Here is a 25,369-nt window from a genome sequence, read left to right as displayed (position 1 = left end):
CTCGTCAAATGCATTATCTTTATTTTTATTCGTAGATGCTGCTAAACCAAAAATAATTACATTCTTTTCTCGCATTTTTCGTTCTTTTGATTCTTTGGCTACTGCATTTCAGGTTGAGTTGATTTATTCATCAGGTTGAGTTGATTTATTCATCAGGTTGAGTTGATTTATTGATTTTCTCTTCTGTTTACCTTTTACAACATCAGTCCAAAGTTCCTCGTTACCTTTTTCATCATTACAGTTTTTATCTTCTAACTTTTTTATTAATTCTTCTATTTTTTGTTTTTTTTCAATTAACTGGTCATCGCTTTGATTGCTTTTTCTAAAGCTAATACTCTTTTTTCTAGAGCCTCAAAGTCAGCTTTTAATACCATAATATTAAAAATTTATAAATTTTTTTTCCTCCTCAAAAACACGTCTTATCGCGTTAGAAGCGGAAGTCTAATCCTCTAGTACTTCATTTGTAAAATTATTTTTATATTTTTATATTAGGACGGGGGTAAAAAAGTTTATTTTTATCAGCAAAAAAAAAATTCAGCATATGTGAGGATAGGTAAATATAAATTACTCAAGTTAAAAAAATTAGGGGTCCAATATTAGAACCTTGTACATTGTAAATAAACAAAGCATATAAACAGATAAACATAGTAAAACGCATTAACAATACATATGTAATATATACAATGAACATAGTAAAATATATAAACAAATTTTAAACTAATACCAAAAAAAATTACGGCATTATCTTAAATATCAATAAAAAAATAATTGTCTTTACGTTATAAAACACTAAATTAGTAATTGTATAGAGCACTGAAATACAAAAACAAATTAAACTAAAATAATAGTAATTATATAATATAATTAATTATAAAAAAATAATTAATTAATAAAATAATTAATCGATATCTAAAATTAATTTAACCATTCAATCAGTTTAAGATAATAACTTTTTAAATTCAAAAAAAATATTTAAAAATAATCATTAATCTAATTTTTATTAGTAATCAAAGTATTCTTTTTTTATTTTTTACTGACACAACTTCCAATCCAGCGTTTTGTATTCAATGTATCAATATGCGTTTCTCCTAAAACTTCTTTTCGCAAAATCTCAACTACCCTAAAGATTTTTTCTGCTTCTTCAATTTTTTTTTTGTCGTATAAACATCTTGCAATCCAATGTTTAGTAGTCAATGTATCTTCGTGTTTCTCTCCTAAAAATCTATTTTGCATGTTTTCAACTTCTCTTAAAGACTTTTCTGCAGCATCAAATTTTTTTTTATCATATAAGCACATTGCAATCCAGTAACGAGTTTTTAAAGTTTTTTGATGTTTTTCTCCCAAAATTTCGTTTTGCATACTTTCTACTTCTTTGAATATTTTTTCTGCAATTTCAAATTGTCTTTTTTCATACAAGCATATTGCAATCCAGAAGTTAGTATTTATAGTATCCTCGTTTTTTGTTCCAAAAACTTCTTCTTGCATATTTTTTACTTCCCTCAATAAATACTCAGCATTACTAAATTGATTTTTGTTGTATAAGCACATTGCAATCATGTATTTAGTTTTTATTAAGGGTTCTTTTCTATCTCCTAAAATTTCTATTTGCCTGTTTTCCACTTCTCGAAACAAATTTTCCGCGTTACTAAATACTTTTTTATCATATAAACACATAGCTATCAAGAATTTTGTAGCAAGTGTGTCCTCATGTTTCTCTCCTAAAACATCTTTCTGTATATTCTCTACTTTTTTAAGGATATTTTCATCATCGTTAAATTTCGTTTTGTTGTTGCTATAGCGACTAACATTTTGTATTGCTTCTACTATTTGCTTTAATATTTCCTTGAGACGAACTTTTAAATCATACTCATCTTTTGTATCCATTTGTTTTTGAAGTTCTACAGTTTTTTTTATAAAGTATTTTTCTGCCATTATTTCTGCAAGGGAATGGTTTTGGTACCACCCATTTATTTTCTCCATAGATACGTTCAAAATGTCATTAAACGAGGTTTGGGATTCATAAAGACATCGAATAAACAATCTTCTGTCATTGAACTCTAAAGAAAAAATTGTTTGTGAAACATTAAAAATTTTCGGTGGCAATAACTATTTCAAAAAGTTTAAAACATTCTTAATTCAAATGCATTTAAGTGCGTGCATGTATGTATGGAAAAAATATGCTATATTTGCTCAATATAGAAACTTTTGTTTCTAAAACTTTATAACTGAAAAAAAAATGATCATAGATTTAAGGCTCCATTTTAGATCCCATACCCCTTTTAAGAAGATAATTATTAAGAGCATCAAACGTCTATTTGTTGATTTCAAAAGAAAAACTAAAATTTAATAAAAAACGTTAAAATTCTATTTTTATTAAAAATCTACTCCAAAAAATATTATGAATAAAAGATCAAATGAGTAACTTTAAGCTATTTTTATGTAGTTTATATTAAGTAATAAGAACTTGAAGCGATAAACCTATTTCTCTATTATCTAGCCTTAGTATACTTCTTAAAAAAACCTTTGTACTCTTGAATTTAAACTTTCTAAACACTTCAAATTTTTTATATGAATTTCAATTTAATTTTCAATCAAAAAACTATTTGTTGCGCATCGATAACTAAAAAAAAATTATAAAAACTTTTAATAACTTTGTTTGTGTTGTTTTGTGTTGTTTTGTTTTATGTTGTTTGTGTTCTTTTTATTGATTTAAAATATGCGTTTGAAAGTGTTGACCAAAAAGTTTTGATTTATAAACTAAAATATTATAAAATTCGTGGTGTTGTAAATGACTGGTTTTGATCTTTTCTTTCGGATTGCAAACAATATATAAGTATTAATGGTTAAAAATCTACCAATAAATCCGTTGTATGAGGTGTATCTCACAGTTCTCTACTTGGTCCTTTTTTGTTTGTTTTTTTGATAAGGAATTTTGATCATTTAACGTAATACGCTGACTTGTTATGTGCGCAGCCAGAACGCACAACTTTACATTTTACAACGTTAAAATGATTGAGCCAAATATGTGACCATTGCTTTGTCAATGTTAGCTTAGAGAGTGATGCAGCCCGAATCATTTTCAATTATGCCTATAATTTTACTGTCGTTAGCATACAGCTTTGTATGATGAGTAATAAAGCCGGCAAATCATTTATGAAGATCACAAAGAGGAATGCAGCCAGAACCGAGGCACGCCACTGGTGACCACTTTCAATCCAGTTGTAATTTTTTTGCTAACACTACCAGACATTTTTTCACTTTTCACTTTATACAAGAGGTTTGGAACGAAAAATAATGTTTTTTGGATGGCCCTGAAGACCAAATGCATAGCCAAATTTTTCAGGGTTGAACTATTTTTTAGTAAACTAGAGGTACCGGTTTTCCCATTTTTGTTATAAAACTAAGCGATGTTGATAGGGTATACGAGTGTATAATTGACAAAGGACAAACTAAACAGGATTGTAAGTCAGCCAGCAGAAGTCAGCCATTATTCTCTCATTGGTGTGCCCCTGGCAACGATGCTCATTAGTTAAAATCGATGGGTGGAAACGTTCTCCATGCTCGTCTGTAATGTTTCTCTCAAAATGCTTGAGGAAAAAGTCCAAATGGCTATGCAAAAAGTGATTTTTTGGGGACATGTGCACATTCATTCCTTTGAAGGCAGATAACAGTTCTGAGATGATGTCTTTATTGCCGTCCGACTAGTGCTTGCCTAAATAAATGAGTGCAAAGAAGAAATTCTTTGATAGAATACAAGTATTATGTGCTTAATTCCTAAAACTTTCAGATTCTCACCCAGAAAGTTCTCCACACAGTCTTTCAAAGCCTTCCATGCTCTGAGCTCAATCGGGGACAAGGAATCAGTAAACTGTTGGCTTTTCAAAAGTTTTCGAGTGTCTGGTCCAACGAATACTCCTTCCTTAACTTTTGCAAGTGACAGTTTTGGAAAGGTCTCCTTTATTATTTTCATCGGTTCGCCATCAGAGTATAGTGTCTTAACAAAGTTCTTAAACAGGCCAAGCTTTATGCGTAATGGAGGTATAATAACTTTGTCAGACTGAACAAGTGGCTAATAGCGAATATTGTGAACACCAAGGTTCGCATTGCCTCGTGCTGGCCACTCATTCCTGATGTAATGCTCATGTTTAGCGCGGCTATCCCACAAACATATGAAGCATGTGTATTTCATGTAACCTCCTTGCATACCTGTCAGCAGACCTACAACTTTCAGATCCGAGCAAACTCTCCACTGAAATTTGTTATAACGAACAAGCTGCAAAATAAATTTCATAGTTTCATAAGGTTCTTTTGCTGTAATTGAGTAAGCTATCGGGATGGATGGATATGGTTCTCATTATGCAAAAGGACCGCCTTTACACTTCTTGTGCTGCCATCGATAAGCAACCACCAGTTATTCTCCCCTTGCGTATAAATACCTATCTTCATCAACAAACCAGGAATACCACAACAAAATAAAAAGTCATTGTCTTTACTTCTCTTTAAAAATGGCACGTAAGCTGCGTCTCTTGTCTTATAAACAGACGTTCTCGTTTCCTTAGCAAGGACAAAGAATTCTCTTAGCATTGAACAAGCCAAACACAAATCCTGTTTGGATAGGCCAAGTCTTCTAACAAACAAGTCCAGCTGTCTCTGGCTGATAGACTTCGGCTCGTCGTTAGGCAGCCAATCATCATCATCTTCATTGCTCTTCTTTATATTTGGAACATCATCATCACTCAAAACAAAATTGATAAGATCAGAAGAAAACATAGGAGGCTCTTCTCCCTAATTATATGCTCTCGGTCTTATTGCTGATGGTAAGCCGTGGTAAATTATGCTGTTAGCTGTCCTTCTGGTAAATTGCGCCGTGTGTGTCAAACAAAAATAGCAATCAGTTACATGATCTTTTTGGTCGCGCCACGACATACGTGTGGACATATATTCATTAGAGTAAAAGCATCATAGAAATTATAACCATCGACTTCTCTAAGTATAAAGTATATGAAAAATGGAGAAAAAAAATTTCCATTTTACGAAAAAATGGTTTGACCTTGACCATCAAAACTATACTTTTTCTTTCATCATTCATTAAGTACTAAATGTTTTCGTTACAGTTTCTCTTGTATAGAAATTCATGTCTGGTAGTGTAAGCACTCGCTGACAAAGGTCGAGTCTTGTACGCGAATGGCGTCAGCAACACTGGCCGTTAGTTTTATGTATTTAGTTTTCCTTCTTGAAAATAGACATGACATTAGTCAAGACATTAAAAAAACATTAAATTTCTTATCGTGTTTTCTGAGCCCCCTTTGCGTACTCCGTGTTTGTAAGCGATAAACAAAGTATACATAAAACCTTAAAAATACATAAAAGTTTTGTCAGATACTAAAATGTCTTTCATACTGATTTTAAATAAAAATAATCTTCATATACTCATTCAAATATATCAAACAAATGTTTAATAAGATATTTTTAGTGAAAACGACAGCATTTTTTGTTTTTTCTATTTTGGAATTAAATTTAATGCCTCTTGTATTAAATCTAATTGGAGTAAGATTCTGTTTTAAATCACTAAGTTGTGTTTTTATTGAACTTATTGCTGAAATTGATAAAAACTCATTTTTAAATTAGATATCAGAAAAATAAAGTTATTTGCTGAAACTTTGTTTGATATTTATGAAATGTTTTACTAAAGCATTATTAAAATATTTTAAACGCAACTTGTAATTGGGTTAATGTTTAGTTAACAAACATTTAAGTGTTGAGATGATTAAATAGTGTTTTTTAACAGACATTTTTTTTATAAATCCACAGCTATGTTTCGCAAAGACAACTGCAAATTAAACTAGGAGGTGCGGATGTAAGCCGTTGTAGCTGGTTATTTTTATCTCATAAAGGTGATATTTTCGAACTATACTGATAAAAAGACTTGGTGGATCGATGTCAATCTTACGTACGACTCTCATACGCTGGCGATGAACCTACAAGCACTAAAACAAAGACCAATTTAAAATAGTCATTCAGCGATAAATATATTTTGCCGGTTTAATGGTGATATTACTCTGCAGCCTTATTCTTATCTCTCCGTTAAAATACCGGAGAATTTGAGTGTCGGTTAGGAAAAAACTCCAAACGGCCAGTTTTTAAACGGAGGAATTTAAATGGTATTCTAATCCTTCTGTTTAAGCTTCTGTATATTAACTGCTCCGATACTCATTTTTCGTTAGACGGCTCCGTTAACTATTTTTCGTGCTGTTTTTCTCATCGCACCTAAACGTTACGATGCCAGCTACATATAAACTCCAGAATGAGTTTTCTCCTAAAATTATATATTAACTCTAAAATGAATTAAGTCACTGAGTACCTTGTACTGTGTTCTTTTTGTTTAAGAAATTGACAACTAATTATTCAAAAACTATTTCATTTCAAAATAAACTTTTCTTAGGCTAAAATAAATCTTTAGTAGGAAACACACATGTTATTCAACTTTGTCATTATAGCATTTTAATATTTTCTAAAAACCAAAAAAAAAATTAACAATATTCAAAAACATCTAAAAATAACTCTTAAATAGTATAAAACATAAAGTGCTAAACACAAACAAACATGGATATTTTTGTAAAAAATTGTGCCAAAATTCTTTTAATTATTCTTGGTATGGTTTCAACCGAGAAATTTTCATGTAACCTCTACAGGGCTTTATCTTAAAGCATATGTAAAACTTTATTGCCAACCCAATCCATATTTTGTTGCTACAGTCCTGTAATACTGGACTGTGTACATACCATACAGTGATATGATACATTCATACAGTGTATGGTTATATAATTCAAAAACATGGATTGGAAGGGCAACAACAAGTTTGAAATACAAAAACCGTTTCTTTTCTTTTAAATAGCACTTGATATATTTAACTAAAAATTTACCTTTTCAAGATCATCTTTTTTTAAAATAATTATTAGAAGGGAATTAGGCAAAAGTTCATGGCCGCAAACTTGGCCGCAGCAAAAAGATTTTTCAATATGATTGTTTTAAAATATCCCTAAACATGTACCTGTTATAAAGGTAATATTTTTAGTAGTTAAAATTCACATACAATCTAAAAAAGTTCTACATCTTTTGTTTTTATCATTTATTATAAAACTAAATGTGAACTTATGAAACTTAAAAATATTTCAAAAGAAAAATTTTAACTCTTTAGTCATTACAATCCAAGAGTTTCTAAAATAGGCAACCGGTAAAATAATGAAAGTTATTTGTTTTATACATAAACAAACACACAAATTTTATACGATACACATGTATTTAACATATATCAAGACCGTAGACAACTTTTTTTGATATTTGAATTAAGCAACTTTGAAACATGAAGAAAACTCCATGCTTAAATATGTTCATATATAAGAGGAATGAGGTTGCTATGCAAAAATTGCGCTGATTAACGACTGGGAATAACAAAAACCCTAAAACGTTAGCCACCTCTCCCCCCTATCTCTAAATATGAGGGTAATGAGTCAAATTTGTTTTTGCTCTTTTAATCTTAAACTTAATTCATATTCATCAACGAATTTCAAATTTGATTCAATAATCTTGTGTTGTTCGGCTTTTGTAAATTTATAAAGTTCCCTCAAATTGTATAAACTGCCGTTTTACTTTTAAACAGCCGATACAGTGGGCCGGATATTAGACATATGGTGGACAAAGTTATTTTGATCTTTTTTTTTTTTACTAAAACCCTTTATATGTCCAAAGAATCACTTTTTATTAAGATATATTGGCTTTTATTATAAATTTTAGTTGAATAGTTGCCAATACTAAAAATTATTTAACAAACTTTATAAAACTTTAAAAACGCGGATTTGAATTTTTTTAATTTCAAATCATGTAACTTCTTAAAATCGTGGAACTGAATAACAAACTCTTCTGGTAGAATAAACTTAAAATAAAAATTGATGCAACAAACTTTAAAAATAAAAATGTGCACTTACTTCGGAAAAAATGAAAATTTATCACTAGATTTGAAACTCTATTATCGATATTATTATATAATCGATTTGAAATATATAAATAAATATATAGGAATAAATAAAAAACATAAATTAGTGAATAGATTTCAAACTCTATTATTGGTATTATTAAACATTCACGACGTTTTTAATAAGTCTGAAGATTATTTATCATCTCTATATATAATAATGTATTACCTTTATTTTTATTATATTGGCCGCAGATTCTGGGTGAATGATATTACAATATTTTTGTTATTATAAAGTCTACTTAGTTCTAAAGGTACTATACAAATAATCAACAGGCACTCTTCATACATCGCTATTTTCATTTTAACTTATCTGTTTGTAAACACTATGTCCTGTAGCACCATCAAAATCAGCCTTGCATATAAACGTTAGTTTAGTTAATTCCTTATTAATGTGATTAGCATAATAGTTTGTATATCACATAGCTTTTTAAGAGTGTGTTTTAGATGATCTTTTAGCAATATTTGTACTGACTAGTCATCTATTTGAATGTTCTTGGGATAGCATTTAGCTTTTGAAGATCTTATACCAATATATAAAGGATATGTGGCAGCCTTTTTTTTCAATATCATTTCTTAGAAGTTTCTTAGATTTTGATATATCACCATTAATAGTTAATGATAAAGTTTCTTCAGGTGAATATATCTAAGCAGGTTTAATGGGATTTTTATTTCAAATTTCAGAAATTTTTGTGCCAGTTTCTTTTCTAGGCTTATTCTTTTTGTTCTATTACAAGCTTTTTCAATAGAACAACACGGTTTCTAAACTTCATTAACTGATGATGTAGCATTTAATGTACCGTAGGTGTATTGAAAATCTTGAGCCAATTTTCATTACTTCTCTCAAAATGAGTATTATCATTGTTTGCAGCTATTAACTTTTTACATTATAGTTTTATAAAGTTTTTCACTCAGAATCCTCTAGTTTAATATCGGCAGAAACTAAAACAGTTAATTTCAATGAAAAAAAATGGTATATCATTAGGAACTAGATTATTTTGTTTCAAAAGTCCGTAAATGTCACCAATTTTTATTTTATTACTAAACAAAAAAACAAAAAAATTGTAAAGTAAACAGTGCAATATGTATTGAATTAAATAACAAGCAAAATAACATGAATTTTTTTTTACAAGAAACAAAAGTTGACTTCAAGCAAATAACATAAGTTACAAGTCATTGTTTTAAAATGTTAGAGAAACCCAAAAGGGAAAATTAGGGGCAATGTATTTGGTTCAAATTGGTTGTATACATATTGCATTTACTAGCCCAAGTATTTAATATAGGTTCTCGTAGGTTCCCTAAATTATATAACACTTTTTGTACAAAATAAAGTTATAAATGTTAAAAATTCACCTCGTTATATTAAAGCCAGATTATAAGTGTATTATAAAGACTGATCTTTACTTTAGATTTTTTTTGAAAAGCTTTACTGTTAAATATTTTAAATATATAAACTAATCCCATAAGCTTATAAAATTTTAAAAGTTATTGTTTATTATAGCTATGTATAAAAAAAAACTTCACGCTTTTTTTTAAAAAAAAGAGCTTTTTATTATCTTTTCATTATACATGAAATCGCAAATAATTTTTGTGGCTTTAAAAGATACTATTATACACAAAACAATTTTCAAAACTTTAAATTAGAGTATTACAAATATGTTTTAATATATGGTTTTGAATATAATAAATATTTATTTTTTAGGTTTTGTCCACCACCTGGCCAAGTGTGTGATACCTAATTGCAGAGTTTAACGGAGAGATGTGAATACGGCTGCAGATCAATTGATGTATTATTTCTCTTTTTTTAACAACTCTATTTTTTGATGAAGAGCGCAAAAATGTATCAGACTGTCTAATACAAAAACACAATAAAAATATAATGTTTAAGGAATTTAGTGTGTTAGACAAAACTGTTTGCATTAATTTAATTAGGAAAACATGATTGCAAGCTTCTCCAAAATACTTTTAAAAAAAATTTTAGAAAAGGAATACAAATATAGAGTAATGTTAGGACACCCAAATCATTATTATATTCGATAATATTGATAAGTATACACTACTTTTTGGTCGTAATAGTAAAAACATTATTTACATCCCATCCTAATATCTCTCTCTCCCTCTCTCTCTCTCTCTCTCTCTCTCTCTCTCTCTCTCTCTCTCTCTCTATATATATATATATATATATATATATATATATATATATACTTAGCTCTAAAGTAAAAAGAATCATCTGACTTACCAAAAATATCTTGAAGCCAAGACTTTTTTTCAAAGCCGGGTTTTTCAAAGTTTCTGAATAAACTAAAAAATACTTTTTCTCTGCTGTACGCCAAGCCACATACAGAAGGTATACATTCGTGAAGTCGTATATCTTGAAGTGCTATATGAGGACTTTCACACAAATACATATAAACAGATGCGCACAATTTCATTAATATAAAATGAGTGAATTCGTAATGTTTGTTAATGTGTGAAAGTTCAATTAAACCAAATGTTTCAAAACCGTTTTTGTTATTGATATTCTGGATTTCTTCTTGCAACATATAAACTCTTTTTTTTCTAATCAACCCAAATGCAGCTTTGCAAATTTCTAAAAAAACATTTTTTCTTTGCATTAGTTTATCAAACAATGGGATTTCGGGTTTGGTACTTTGAATAAAGTGATACAAAATTAGTATTTGCAGTTCAGTAAATGTTTTTACAGATACAAGAAACAATTTTATAACAGCTTCGCATACTGCTTTTAGATAAAGAGGAACAGAAAGTAATGACTTTCCTTCAATTGAAGATGACAAAATTTCATTTAAATCATTTTTTAGAGTATTACTTAGTGAAGTGGTTTCCATGTAGGACTTAATACCCTGACTGCTCAATCCCATTATATTAATGTTTCTTATTTTATTACTTTCTTTGCTAGCTTTTGAGAACTTTGCTATAGCTTGAACTCTTCCTGCAAAAATACACTTGATTCTTTTCATGCTAACTGCATCTTCTAATGTATTGATTAATGGGATATCGGAATATTTACCTAATTTATGACTAATAAGTTTGTCGAGGTGAGCAAATTTATCTAATCCATCAAATATCAGTACAACTGACCATTCGTTGGAAATTTCTGATATTTTCAATATATTGCCATAAAACTTTTTTATTAGTTCATTAAAACTTGAAATGCTCTGAAAGTCACTTAACTTTTTTATTTTGAAATAAAAAATAAAATCTACATTTTTTAAAACTTGTCCTTCAGCCCAACGATGAATACATTTTTCAAGAAAATAAGTTTTTCCAATACCGGCAACACCAGAAATCAAAATTACTGGTTTTTCATGTGCAAACACCTCATCAAATGTTATTGTTTCATAACCGTTTTGTTTTTCAATAAAATCTTCCCACTCATTTTTTTCTAGAGAATTTTTATAATCAATTTCATCTACTGTAACCAAATCAAAGTGGTTTATGAAGAGATGATTGATTTGTTGATTAAAATCACCGTAAGTTGTAATATAATGTAACTTCAATCTTTTAACAGCAACTAAACAAGAATTAATTAAAAATTAATCATAGTTTGAGCAAATTAGTTAATTAACGAAATTAACAGTGTGTCAATTTTTTTTTTAAGACATCATAAAAAATGTAACTTTATGATTTGTTGAATTGAGGAAAGTTATAAAATGCAATTTTTTAAATTAAGTTTTAGCTTATTAAACTTTACAATATTAAATATAATAAAAAGAAATAAAAAGCAAAAACAAATAGAAACAAGTCTACATAAACTAAAGGTAAATGTGCAAATAAAGTATGTAGAAAATGAATCTTCTATATATATAAAGGGCAATGTGTGTGTGTGTGTTTGTTTGTTTGTTTGTTTGTTCTCTATAGAAATCCAAACCGCCCGACCGATCTCGATGAAATTTGGCATGGGGGTAGTCCTTGAGGGGGAGAAGGTTCTTAGCTGGGTTTTGACCCTGTACCCCGACCCCCGGGGTCAAGGGGGCTAAAAAATGGCCCCCCTGACCCCGGGGTCAGGGGGGACCATTTTTTGGGCCGATTTTTGGGCCGATTTTTGTGTACAGATATCAGGTAAGCCAGTTTAAATATTGGCCCGGGCAACGCCGGGTAACTCCAGCTATCTTCTATATATATAAAAGGCAATGTGTGTGTGTGTGTTTGTTTGTTTGTTCTCTATAGAAATCCAAACCGCCGGACCGATCTCGATGAAATTTGGCATGGGGGTAGTCCTCGAGGGGGAGAAGGTTCTTAGCTGGGTTTTGACCCCGTACCCCGATCCCCGGGGTCAAGGGGGCCCAAAAATGGGCCCCCCTGACCCCGGGGTCAGGGGGGCCATTTTTTGGGCCGATTTTTTAGGCCCATTTTTGGGCCCATTTTTGTGTACAGATATCAGGTAAGCCAGTTTAAATATTGGCCCGGGCAACGCCGGGTAACTCCAGCTATATATATAAAGGGCAATGTGTGTTTGTGTGTGTTTGTTTGTTTGTTCTCTATAGAAATCCAAACCGCCGGACCGATCTCGATGAAATTTGGCATGGGGGTAGTCCTCGAGGGGGAGAAGGTTCTTAGCTGGGTTTTGACCCCGTACCCCAATCCCCGGGGTCAAGGAGGCCCAAAAATGGGCCCCCCTGACCCCGGGGTCAGGGGGGACCATTTTTTGGGCCGATTTTTTAGGCCGATTTTTGGGCCCATTTTTGTGTACAGATATCAGGTAAGCCAGTTCAAATATTGGCCCGGGCGACGCCGGGTAACTCATGCTAGTAAAGTATACAAATCATATTTTTTTATTGAAAAGATAACTTCTTTTAATTTCTGTTCGAAAGAAAAATATAGAGATATATGTGTATATATTTGTATCTAATTTATACAAATACTATCAAAGTACCAGGCATCGTATTTGGCAAGCCTTTTTTTCTGTTTATGTGTTTATGAGATATATGTGTTTATATTTTTATGTAATTTATACCAACACCATCAAGGTTACTAGAGCAAATACAGTGGCAGTGTTTGTAAAAAAAGCAAGTGATGCAATCTTACAATGATGAGACAGTGGTCTCATTATGGTAAGATTGACCTACTGTAAGTGCTGGGCACTTAGAGTAGGTTAAGAAAATATTTGAAGTGCTTTTGAATGTCGTCAATAAGAAAAAGGCCCTCGTTAGAAAAACCAGCCTAGTGAAGACAAAAATTCTCCAGACGAAGTCTAGTAAGAGACTTAAGGTTGCAGAGAATAGAATCAAAATTAAGAGGCTGATTATATAAAAATTTTGACCCGCTTTGCCAAAACGAGGCAGAAACACTTGACAGTAATTACATCTGTTCTTTATCCCGTCGCGCTTTACCGAGATATACTTCTCTGCCAAGAGTTTCGCCTGAATATCTACCTGAGTACTTAGCTCCATTATTAATAAAGCAATAAATGATAAGCTTGCCGAAGATAGGAGTAGACGCAACAACTTAACTTTTGATAGGTTTGTTAAAGATGATTTGAAAACACGGAAGGAAAGTGAATTAAAAATGAAACCTTTTGTAAAAGAAAAACTTGACACCACTTATGAAGTTGAAATTGAAATAGCTAGTAAAAGTTATAAATCTGTGAACAAAATGGAAGAACTATAGTTGTCAAATTTTTGATATACAAAGACAGTGAAAAATATAAAAAAAGTAAACTGTGCTCGGTGTAGTTATGGTGATTTACAAATTATTTGAGTTCTTTTATTTGGAATCAGCATGATTTTATGAGCGTGTTATGTCCAAACAAGAGCCTTAGATGTTATAACTTTTTTACCTCAGATTTTTTAATATTTAAAGAAACTTTCCTTTTTTATATATAGCTTTCAAAGCCTTTTTGCTACCCCTAACAGTGAGTCTACAAAACACCATTTTGAGTCTTTAAATGAATTTCGCTCATCAGCGTCAACATGAACTTAGTTAAAATCTTTAGAAAAAAAGCTTAAACCCACTTTAGATCCAAGTTCAAATTGGTTCTGACGTATATTACCGATATATAGTTGTCAAAATACAATACTTCTTTTAATTTTCACAAAAGATACAAGAATTCCGACCAAAAAAGAGCTTAAAATTAAGAAAATTTGCCAATAAATGATCAGAACAGATCATATTGTTAAACTATGGTTTTCATTTCACCTAAAAATGGTATTTATTTAAAATCTTATTCAAATTTGGACAAGCAATTGTGATTTTAAGAAGATTTTTTTTTTAAAAAAAAGAATCTCGGCCTTGGTTTTTTTGCTACAAACATTTATATATATGGTATTGCAAAATTTATCGTTTTAATTTTTTTCGTCTTTTCATAATTCACAGACCTGAACAATTAACGGAAATATGTCGTAGTTAACAAAATATCATACCGACGCTAAAATATTTTAAAATTGCCTTAACTACACCGAGGGAAGTGAGTAAATATTTATCAATGAAGACTGGCGAGCGGACGAATGAAAAAAACATATTTTTTCTAAAGCAAAAGCTCTTCGAGCGGCAGATAAGAATGCCAGAATTGTTTGTAACAAATTGATTACACAACCTTAAAAAGATGATGCGCAAAATATAAAGAGCACTTTTATTTAACAAAGTTTTCTAAAAAACAACAAGTAGCGCAAAATTTTGTATTGAAGATATATAATTTTATTTTGTATTGAAGATATATAATTTTATTTTGTATTGAAGATATAAACATAATTTGTTTACAGTACAACGAAGATTCTGATGCCAAAATATTTTTGACGATATGCTCCAACACCATATTTCCAATTAATAAACAAACCGACCCGAGTTACATCAAAATCAATCACTGCAATAAACAATATATTGACAAATTCATTTAACAATTCTTTGTTAAAAGCGGGAATAATCAAGACAAATGCATGCGATTACTTTTCTATATACTTTTCACAGTTATATGCCACTATATAAATATACATATATATATATATATATATATATATATATATATATATATATATATATATATATATATATATATATATATATATATATATATATATATATATATATATATATATATATATATATATATATATATATATATATATATATATATATATATACATATATATATATATATATATATATATATATATATATATATATATATATATATATATATATATATATATATATATATATATATATATATATATACTATAAAATAAAAATTTAGGGCAAAAATAAAACCATAGGTGTTCGGAATTACCATACGATCGTACCCTAATTACCCTATCATAAAAGCTGTTGTGTAATTACGAATAGAATTCTAATTGTAATAACAAAGTGCAAAAATAACAGACTAATCCTCAGGAAATGCTCACCTCCACCAGACTTTACAATTTTAACACATAATCCAGTCTTTTATTGGCAGATCATAAAACTTTTCATTGTAACTTAATACAACAACACCCTTTTAAAATAAATATTTAATTTTTTAATTATTAAAATTTTAAAAAATTAACACAAACAAAAATCACAAACAAAACATAGGGACGTGGTTTCACCAATTGTGCGCTTTGTGTAACCAGGACTGGTATTTATGACACATATACCCAGTCTTCTGTGGGGGATCCTTATACTTTTCTTCGCAAATTAAACGAAAAGGATCGGTATCACATTTGGTTCTCTTTTTTCTTTACATAATGATACATTATCAGTTTCTAGTAGATTAAAGTTCTTCTTTCTCTTTTTACTTTTACCAGTAGCATTTTTTACTCCTTCGTTTTACTTCTTGTTTGCTCTAATATATTTCTCTTTTGCGAACTTGTAATAGTTGTGGAATGTTTCTTTCTTAAAAATTCTCTGGTTTTCACTCAATTAAATAAAATTACGTATCTAACAGTTTATCTGGTAAACTTAAATGTGACAAAGGTTTGAAATATTCAAGTTATGGCCGACTGACGTCCGTGTGTTACCGATGGCACCTTTAAATTACCCCACTAAGATCGTTCATTTTTTCATCGCGAAGACAAACAAATGAAACATGGTTAATCTATTGACGTTGTATTGACATACCCAAAATATAATACGTGTTAAAAATTCATTGATTATGGTACTATGCAACAACAACAACAAAAGGATTGGTTTTATATTCATAGTAGCAACAACAGGAATGTTTCTCAAGCAAAAATTTTAGATATAAATAATAATATAAAAGATTCTTTTGATAAAAAAAAAAATTGTATTTGAAATCTTTATAAACCTGTCAAAAACGTTTGATACTGTAAACTATAGCATTTTACATATAAAATTAGAAAGCTACGGGATAAAAAACATTACCTTGATTGGTTTAAAAACTACCTTTATAACTAGGGTTTCTGAAAAACAGTGGTTTTTAAAAAACAGCTGTTTTGCTGTTTTATAATTTTCAAAACCAGCTATTGACAGCTGTATTACTCTTTTTAAAATTCGCACCCCCCCTCCTTTTATTACCCCCACTCACCCTCTTTGTATTAAGCAGATAAGAGTAAAATTTTTTAACAGTATTTCAAAAATACAGGAGCTGATAATGACTTAAAGTCATGATTTTGTTTTTGTACAAAAGTTGGCACACACGGAGAATACTCTTCAACATCCATAGGTGTGGGTTTAATAGTTAATATGCATCATAAAACTTTTTTAAGTTTTCTATACGCTGGCCTGTATTCTTAGGAAGAGTAAATTCAGCTTTTAACCACCTGAAATTGTCCTATCTAAAGGGCACTATTGGTTATTCATTTTTCTTCTGCAACACATTCAGTTCTCCTTGTAGAGTTAAAATTTTATCTGATGGATTACTGGAAGTTATTTCAATAATGTTAACGTCATGAACACCAAAAAGTCGAGATGCCAACATTCCTGCAAAAGTTATCATTGATCTGGATGGGGTTATTGTAGAGTTCTTTAGACAGCGTAATAAATTCATGACAACTTATGAGAGTTAGAGTCGATGAACCCCTGTATTCAGGCGTTCATCGACTCTAATTCTCAAATTATCCATAAATTTTTTGCTAATTTCACTGTTAACTAAAGAAAGTTTCTTAAACATAAATTCTAAAATCGTGTCAGCGCTCAACAGAGTTGCATCTTCTCTACTAACATTCTCCATAGCAAGTTTAATGGGTTTCATTGCCTCTGGTAAACCTTTCAAGGCATTGAAGTCTACATTATTGGCTAAACTTATACCTGCCTTAAGTTCTAAAAAAGTTTCTCGAATCGCCGTCTCTGTCTTTATCAATGGCTCAAGCAGTATTGGTATTGTGTTCCAACGAGTTTTTACATCGAAATAAAGTTCAATTTCTATTCCAGTTAGAGCCTTGACTTTTGATTGAAAAACTAGATTTCAAACAGTTTGATGTATTTTATCCGTTTGCGTGAGTTCTTACGTAAATTTTTGTAGTCAAATAATCTTTGCAATCATCATTTATAAATTCAAAATTTGTGCCTTCGTCAAAAGAAGCATTTTCATTTCAAAGAATCATTTTCTAAATTTTGAATATACTTATTATTTACAGTTGCCCCATCCTGAGTAGATGCAACCAAATCTTTTTCCATTGATATTCCAAACACATTTAGATGTTGTTTCATTATTTCAACCATATCAAGCGCACTCCATGAACCCAAAATTCGGATGAATCCTCTTTTATACGTGATATTGTCAGTTTTATCATAAATAATAACTCCAAAATATCTTCATGTTCTTAAAGTAGTAACCTTATCAACAGTAATGCCAATCCTCACTTTATTGGTTATTTTTAACTTTATGATGTCAATCATTTTTATTTTGCTTTTCACCAAAATCTTTGTGCAAAAGTTTTATTTCATCACTTTTGTTAGCGGGGAGTTTAAATCCATCTCGAGCTGTTGACTGGCGAATGAATTTATTTCTGGTTATACCTCGATCTGAAATGCCATCCGTAGCCAAATCAAAAACAATATTTTGAAGCTTCTTTTGCGCAAAGAAGTCGCCAACAGTTTTTGTCTCTTCTCGCTTGCTCTCTCATCTGTTAGTATGATTGATTCTGGTGCCTTATCTAAACAAAGTCCGTGACTTTTTAAGTGATTTTTAGAATTCACGAACATTTTATTGTTTTGTTACATTTTATTATTCTGTTTCATTTTATTATTTTGTTAACGCTGACACTGTCCTTCTAACTCTTTTGTAATTGGATTTTTCCGTTTGGTTGCGTATATTCAGACTGACATTGCTAATAATATGAATAGAGAGTAAGGATGTTAAGTAGCCAATTTTACCCACCGTTAAAAACTAATTCATAAGTAGTAACTATACATTTATTTTAAGGTCAATGCAAATAAGAAACTGGTGCTAGAAGCCCTATTTAAAACTCTAAAGAAACTCTTAAGAAACCTTTAAGAAACTTTTAGTACTTAATTAGTAAAAAAGAAGTATTAAAATAGGAAACTCTTTAGTACTTGCCTCTGTGCTTAGTTTTTTTTATGAAAAATGATAACTACTGAACTTAAGTTATTTATTAAAGTGATTTATTAAGTTATTTTTTAAATTTACTTATTATCCTATACTAAAAACAATTTATTACACTTTTATTGAAAAATAAATCAAATTAAATTACCATTCAAATTGTTTAACAAACGTGTTGTTATATTATTAATAAAGAGACTTTTCTCTTAATTTTTATAATGTAAATAATTAAACTTTTATCTGAAAGTGTGCGAATAAAAGAATTCAAACATTTTCAGGTTTGAATGAAACTTTATGCGGTTAAAACTCATTATAATATTGGAATAGAATTTAATCGTAAAGCGAATGCATAAAAAAAAGTTTCGGTTTTTATTTTTGTCGCTTTAATTTCAATTGAAAAAACAGTAAAAAAAGTTATTTAAAAACCAGCTGTTAAATGTTTTTGTTTTTCATAAAAACGCAGCTGTTTTAATGTAACTGTTATACAGTGTTCAGAAACCCTATTTATTACAGACAAAAAAGTATTATTTCAGATTAATGTAATCATCCAAAACTGTTAAAAGTAGAATGTGATGTTCATCAAGGTTCCATTCTTGCATGCCCGTAGGAATAAAAGTAATATTGGGGCGGAAGGGGGGAGGGAAAGTGCTGGATTAAGGGGCCCTAAAAGAGTTTTAAAGACCTCTTTTTTTTTTTTTTTGGCCATTTTTTTAGTCAATATTTCAAAATTTTTTATTTGAAAAATTAGAGGAGGGGGGGGGGGCAAATGCCCCTGCTACCCCCGGTTACTACGGGCCTGTCTTGGACCCCTTCTGTTTCTGTCATATATTGTTGATTTTGCTAAAGCTTTGAAAAATTGATGTAATAATGTTTGCGGACGACTCTAACTGATTTTTTCCCTCAACGTCAATTAAAGACTTTTTCGAATTTAAGGAAAACGACCTTGAAAACTTGAACATCTGGTTGAAAGTAAATAAAATAAATAATGAAAAAACTAAATAGATATTGTTTCAATCTAAAAAACAAAAAAGTAATATAACAACCATACTTCCGTCACTAAATGTACCAACCATACTTCCATCACTAAATATACCAACCACACTTCCCTCACTAAAATTAGATCATACAAACATTAAAAGAACTAAAACAACATAACTTCCTAAAGTTATAATTGACAAAAATATATTCTGGAAAACCCATATGAATGCTTTAAACACCAAATTTTCAAAAAATATAGGGATAATCTGCAAAATAAAATCTATGTTGTCTCAAAATAATCCAAAACCACTTTTACCATTACCATAAAAACACTAACCATAAAACCACTAACCATACGTATACTAATATTTTGTGGGCAATAGGGTAATAACTTTTTTAAAATCTTGTTTGGTCATGGTGCCACACAATGAGTTTTAGATTAAAAATAAAAGATATCTTAAATATAATACAAAAAAAATTAAAAAACATCCCCCATAAAGCAAAAAAAGTTTTTAATGATTACAGAACTTTTCAATATAAAATCATGTATTTCTAATAGATCCTAGATGCTTAAAAAATTAGTACCAGTATAACTTTTAAATTTTATTACAAAAAATTAGTTTTTTATTGATCGTTTTTTCAGTTTTTGCATAAACCATATTTCTTGCACAGTTTTTACTACATGTTCTGCGCAAATATTGGATCTTGCAGTGTTTATAACAGTTTCTTGATTACACTATTGTCCAAAAAAAAATTTTTTTGCTTTTGCATACTGATTAACTGCAGCTAATAAAACTTCATAGTTTTTTTAGCTGAGATATTCATCGATTCACCAATACTAAAATTGCATGCTCATTGCAGTTGCTGTTGATGTTCTTGCAATAAAATAAATGCCAGTAATGCTACAATTCCTCTTAAATTCTATCTAGTATTACTAATATATGGAAGAGCCTTAAAATTAATTTCATCAAAATCTTTTTTTTCAAAATAATATTTGTAATGATAACCTAGCTCACACAAAAATTTTATGTCATCTCGTAATACTACTGCTGGTAGTTTGATGATGCTGGTAGCATGATGATTGACATTATATATTTGAAATTTTTAACCAAGACACCATTATTTTGAGTCAGTTCATCAACAAAAAAATAATTTACATTGACAATGTTTTGTCTCTAAAATTTCATCCATGACATGCTTCAATAAAAAATCTAACAGATGATGCTAGCAACTAACATGGGCCTCGGAACCGGGGGACCGGGTGGGTCAGAGCCCCCTGAGAAAAAAATGATGGCGCCCTTTTTAGTTGTGCCTTTAAAAAATTATTGCCCCTGAAAAAAATTTTTGATTTTAAAATTGTTAAAAAAAAATTGTTTAAAATATATCTATTTAAAAATATATATATATTTTTGTATTAACTTATTTTTTGGTCTTCTTGTCTTGGTTAAATTTTTTAACAATTGATTAACAAGATATTTACCGATAAGTAACATTGTTTTGAGTGCGCCAAAAAGCCGATTATCTGAAAAAACCACACATGTACACAAAAGTAAAAATTATTTGATTCTTAATACGTTTATTTTCGAATACGGAAATAATCTATTTAAAAATTGAGCTGTTTCAAGTTTAAACAAAAACGAGAAGTTTTTAAACGTAAGTTTGTGAAACGCTTTACATTATTATTTTAGAGATTATAATTGATATATTGGACGAGGTCTCTTGTTTTGGCAACATAACTATAACGATATATTCCAAAATTGGTACATATGTTAATATGCCCGGAAGTAAAATATATTTCAAAAGATTATGTTGTTCTATTTTTTTATCAGAGTCCTTCCAAAATTGGCTAAAAATAAGAAATTTCTTAATGATGGAAATTATTATTTATAAATCAAGATTGTTTTGTTGAATTGAATAATTAAATTTTAATTAATTGTTCTTAGGTAATATAAAATTCCTATATATATAAATATTAAAGCAAAAAATTTCTAATAATGATTTTATTCTCTATATATATTATAATTATATAATAGAAGTATTCATTATATTATATATTGACTAAGTTTTATTTTTTAAATGTCACTATCAAAAAAAAAGTAACTACTATATGCTATCATGCCTAGCATTTAGACTATATAATGATAGCCAAAGGCCAAGCTATCTATATTAAAAAAATATATATTTTGATAGATTATGTATATATCTATTAGCATAATCAAAATATTAAATATTATTTATATGATTTATTTTTTTATGATTACTGATACGTTTTTATGATTACGTATTTTTATGATTACTGATAACTTATCTAAAACCCTTCAACAGAAACGTATGTCTGCTTCTGAAGGAAGGGATATTGCAATGTTGACTGTCAAAACACTCATGGATATGCGAAATGAGGAGTTCGATTTGTGCTGGCAAAAAATTTAGAAGCATGTTAATGATTTCCCGGACCTCGAGGAACCCAAGCTTCCGAGAAAAAGGAAGATGCCAGCACGGTATGAGGAGGGTTGTAGTACCACATATCATTATGTTGAGACAGCCATTCAGTACTATCGTGCCTTATACTACAATGTCATTGATTCTTCTGTTGACACTATCAAATATCGTTTTGATCAAGCAGGACAGAGACAACTTGAAAAGCTGGAGAAACTTTTGCTTTCTGAAGATGTCACAGATACCATAGCATGGATAAAGAAGACATACTCAGATATTGACACGGACTTACTAGATGTGCAACTTGGGTTTTACAGAACAATGTTTGATGAGATTCCAAAGTATGTCAGTGATGTTGTCTCACATCTCACACATTTTTCCTCTTCTCAATTATCTTCTATTTCTGAAGTTGTCAAATTGCTCAAGATGATTCTAGTTACTTCAGCAACAAATGCTGTTAGTGAACGAACATTTTCAACAATGAGAAGACTCAAAACTTTTCTGAGAACGACGACAAAAACAGCAGAGGCTAAATAATTTGGCAATGTTACACATCCTTTCAAACTGTGTAAACCAACTTGATCCAGAAAAAGTGATAACAGAATTCTATAGGGATCATCCATATAGAACAAATTTATTTGGATTTTAGTGTCTTTATTTAGAACTTGAACTATAGTACTAAATGTGTATACAGATTTATGTACCTACAACCTAAACTATTTTATACTATTATAAATTATTTCTGGTTATGATCAGCCTTTTGTATTCTCATTTTATATAGAATCTAATATGTACCATAGTACCCATATATTCTCTATTCAACAAATACAAAATAATAATATGTAATTTTAATATGTATAACTCCAAAGAAAAATATAAAACAACATTTATCTTTGGGGGTACACCGAAGGAATGCGCCCTTTTCAGTGTGGCCCCCCAGTTTATAAAAGCTTCCTAGGCCCTGACCAATATATAGCAACCAATAACTTCCAAATTTATGGCTACAAACTTTTTTAAATATGCTCCAAAACCACCTTTTGCTCCAGTATTTATGTTTTTGTGTCACAAATAATCACTGTTATTACCTCCCAAATATCAAATTCATTTAACAAATTAATCAATGCTGAAACAATTGTTTTGGACATTCTCTAAAATCAAGGCTGCCAACTTTATTTCCTGATCATTGTTTTGTAAAACTAAATCTTGCATTTCTTTCCGTTTAAATTTCTTGCCATCAAAATGTAGTGCCCATAAAGACTTCATTATAATTTTCTTTAATTATTCTTTTATTCTATCAGCTTCTTTCAGAACTGCTTTGTAAATACCTTCCTGTGTTGGACTTGCAATATTAATACCTTTTACTGACAATTCATGACACACTTTTTTGCTCTGGTGTGAACTTAGCTTTACATTCTTTGCTAAAGAAGCACCTGAAGCTTTTCATTTTTTTAAGGTCTACTAAAATTGCTAGCAGATGATGCAAAATCATCGTCAGTCTTTTAATGTTACAAGAGTCAGAGTCAGTGATTTCTATTTGATGTTTTGCTGACAAGAGTTTTTTTTTGATGCATTTAGATGGATGAGTTGAAACAATTTTTGAAGTAACATATCCTACTTTTCAATTAATTTCAACTTACACTTTGTAAAACTTTTTTTTTTCAGTACTCAGCCAAACATCTTTTTTATTTGTAATATCAAATAGTATTTCATTATAATAGCTGATACTGATTATCTCTGCCTTCTGATTTCTGTGGTATTTATTTACCAAATTTTTAACTCTTTTTGAAACTGATTTTTCTGTTATCACTGAAAGATTCAGTTAGGTCCATAATGAAATTAATTCGCAGCTGAGAACTTTACAACTTCTAAAAACAGATTACTCTAAAGTTGCCAAGTAAGTGAATCTTCCTAAAAAAACTATTCCATTTGGAGTTCTAATAAGCTTGTCAAATGTTTTTTCAATTTTATTACTTTCTGTTCTTTTTGCCTTCTTAAAAATCCCTTTTTAAAAATTTTAAATAATAAAATATTCATTATAACTTTAAACATTACATTATAAAAAATGTACTAACAAATTAAAAAATAACTTTAGCAAGGTTTCGTATAACGAGTGAAAACTACTGAATTATAACTGAAAAGTACTGAATTATATGATACGAAAAATAAACTAGGTAGTTTTAAAAAAGTGGTCTATGAAAAATATTAATAGGTATTAATAAAAAGTCGTCTACGGGGGACATTTTTTTAAACTAATCATCAAGTTGTATATACTTTCACAGTCCCTAAAAAAAGTTTCATCTCCTAATCTTAAGGCCATTACAAAAAAAATGAAAAGTTTGATTAATTTATCAGCCTAATGGGCAATTACACACGAATCCAAATTAAATTCTCTTCATATTTAATAAAAACACACATCAAGACTAGTTTACTATAAAGATAAATATACCCACGTTGAACCCTTACTAAAAGCCTTGAGTACACCAAATGTCTACCAAATTAATTTTCACCAACATATTCTGTTTAGGCTTAAATACAAACTTGGGTTAGTGCCATCACATTTTTCAGATAATATTTTTCAAGTTGACACAAATAGATGCAAGAGAAACAGGAAAATTTACATAGCCAATAAAAACAAAGAAGCTTTCACGATTCTCAATTTCATACCGGGGTCCGTACCTTTATAACAAAATATTTAAAATATTTAAAAATATCGAATTCAAACAAAATATATTTATGTCACTTTAAAAAAAACAAAAAAACCTCATACTCAATTCAAACTGTTTTATTATTATTTATCAAACATTTATGTATATCACTTGCTAATACTTAACAATGATGGCCGTATAAACCACTAAATTAAGATAAGACTCTCAAATTTTTAACAAGTTATCCTTCATAACAATGCATTTGACATTAACAATGCTTAATAACACAATTAAGTTTGCTGATTTAATATCTTATTATATAAATTAAATATTTTCAACGACAACCAAGAGCAAGTGCCTAACAGCCCAGCGGTACGACTGACTTGCACACATTTTTCAAACACATAGTTTAATAGCCTGCAATATACTTTTTAAACTACGATTTTTAAAAAACGTTATAATTAGCTTTCTGTATGATTTGTAAAAAATATGTTGTACAGTAGCATTTATGTGTGTGTGTTTTTTCTGGATATTTGCACATATATATATATAATAGAATTTGAATAGCATTTAATTTTTTGAAATATATTCTGTGGCTTATTGTAAAAAAGTAAATAAATAAAAAAAACACTCTTTGACCGGGACATTTACTTTCATGTAACCGTATTATTTTGCCTAAATGAGATGATTTACTTCTAATACGCATGCGTTTTCAATAATAAAAATATAAAAATGGCTGCTTGATCAGATAAAAAATAATGAAATGGAATGACAAAATGATCATTGATCCACCAAAGCGTCTAAAATTACACAAGCCAAATG

At 29.6% G+C, this 25,369-nt stretch overlaps 1 protein-coding gene across 1 annotated transcript in view; it reads right to left on the bottom strand.

Moving 5' to 3' along the window:
* Positions 1-905: 905 nt before the first annotated feature.
* LOC105850566 (NACHT, LRR and PYD domains-containing protein 4E) overlaps positions 906-25,369 on the bottom strand; it is a 48,343-nt gene continuing 23,879 nt past the window's right edge. Inside the window, exons 3-4 of the mRNA XM_065818551.1 lie at positions 10,272-11,564; positions 906-2,057 (exon numbers count right to left, since the gene is read on the bottom strand). Of these exons, the coding sequence (XP_065674623.1) occupies positions 1,024-2,057; positions 10,272-11,564 (2,327 nt within the window). The 3' untranslated portion in view covers positions 906-1,023. The remainder of the gene's footprint in view (positions 2,058-10,271; positions 11,565-25,369) is intronic.

Source organism: Hydra vulgaris, chromosome 14, assembly GCF_038396675.1.
Source record: "Hydra vulgaris chromosome 14, alternate assembly HydraT2T_AEP".
Taxonomy (NCBI): domain Eukaryota; kingdom Metazoa; phylum Cnidaria; class Hydrozoa; order Anthoathecata; family Hydridae; genus Hydra; species Hydra vulgaris.
The sequence above is the reverse complement of the archived record's forward strand: the minus strand, read 5'-3'. Positions and strand labels throughout refer to the sequence as shown.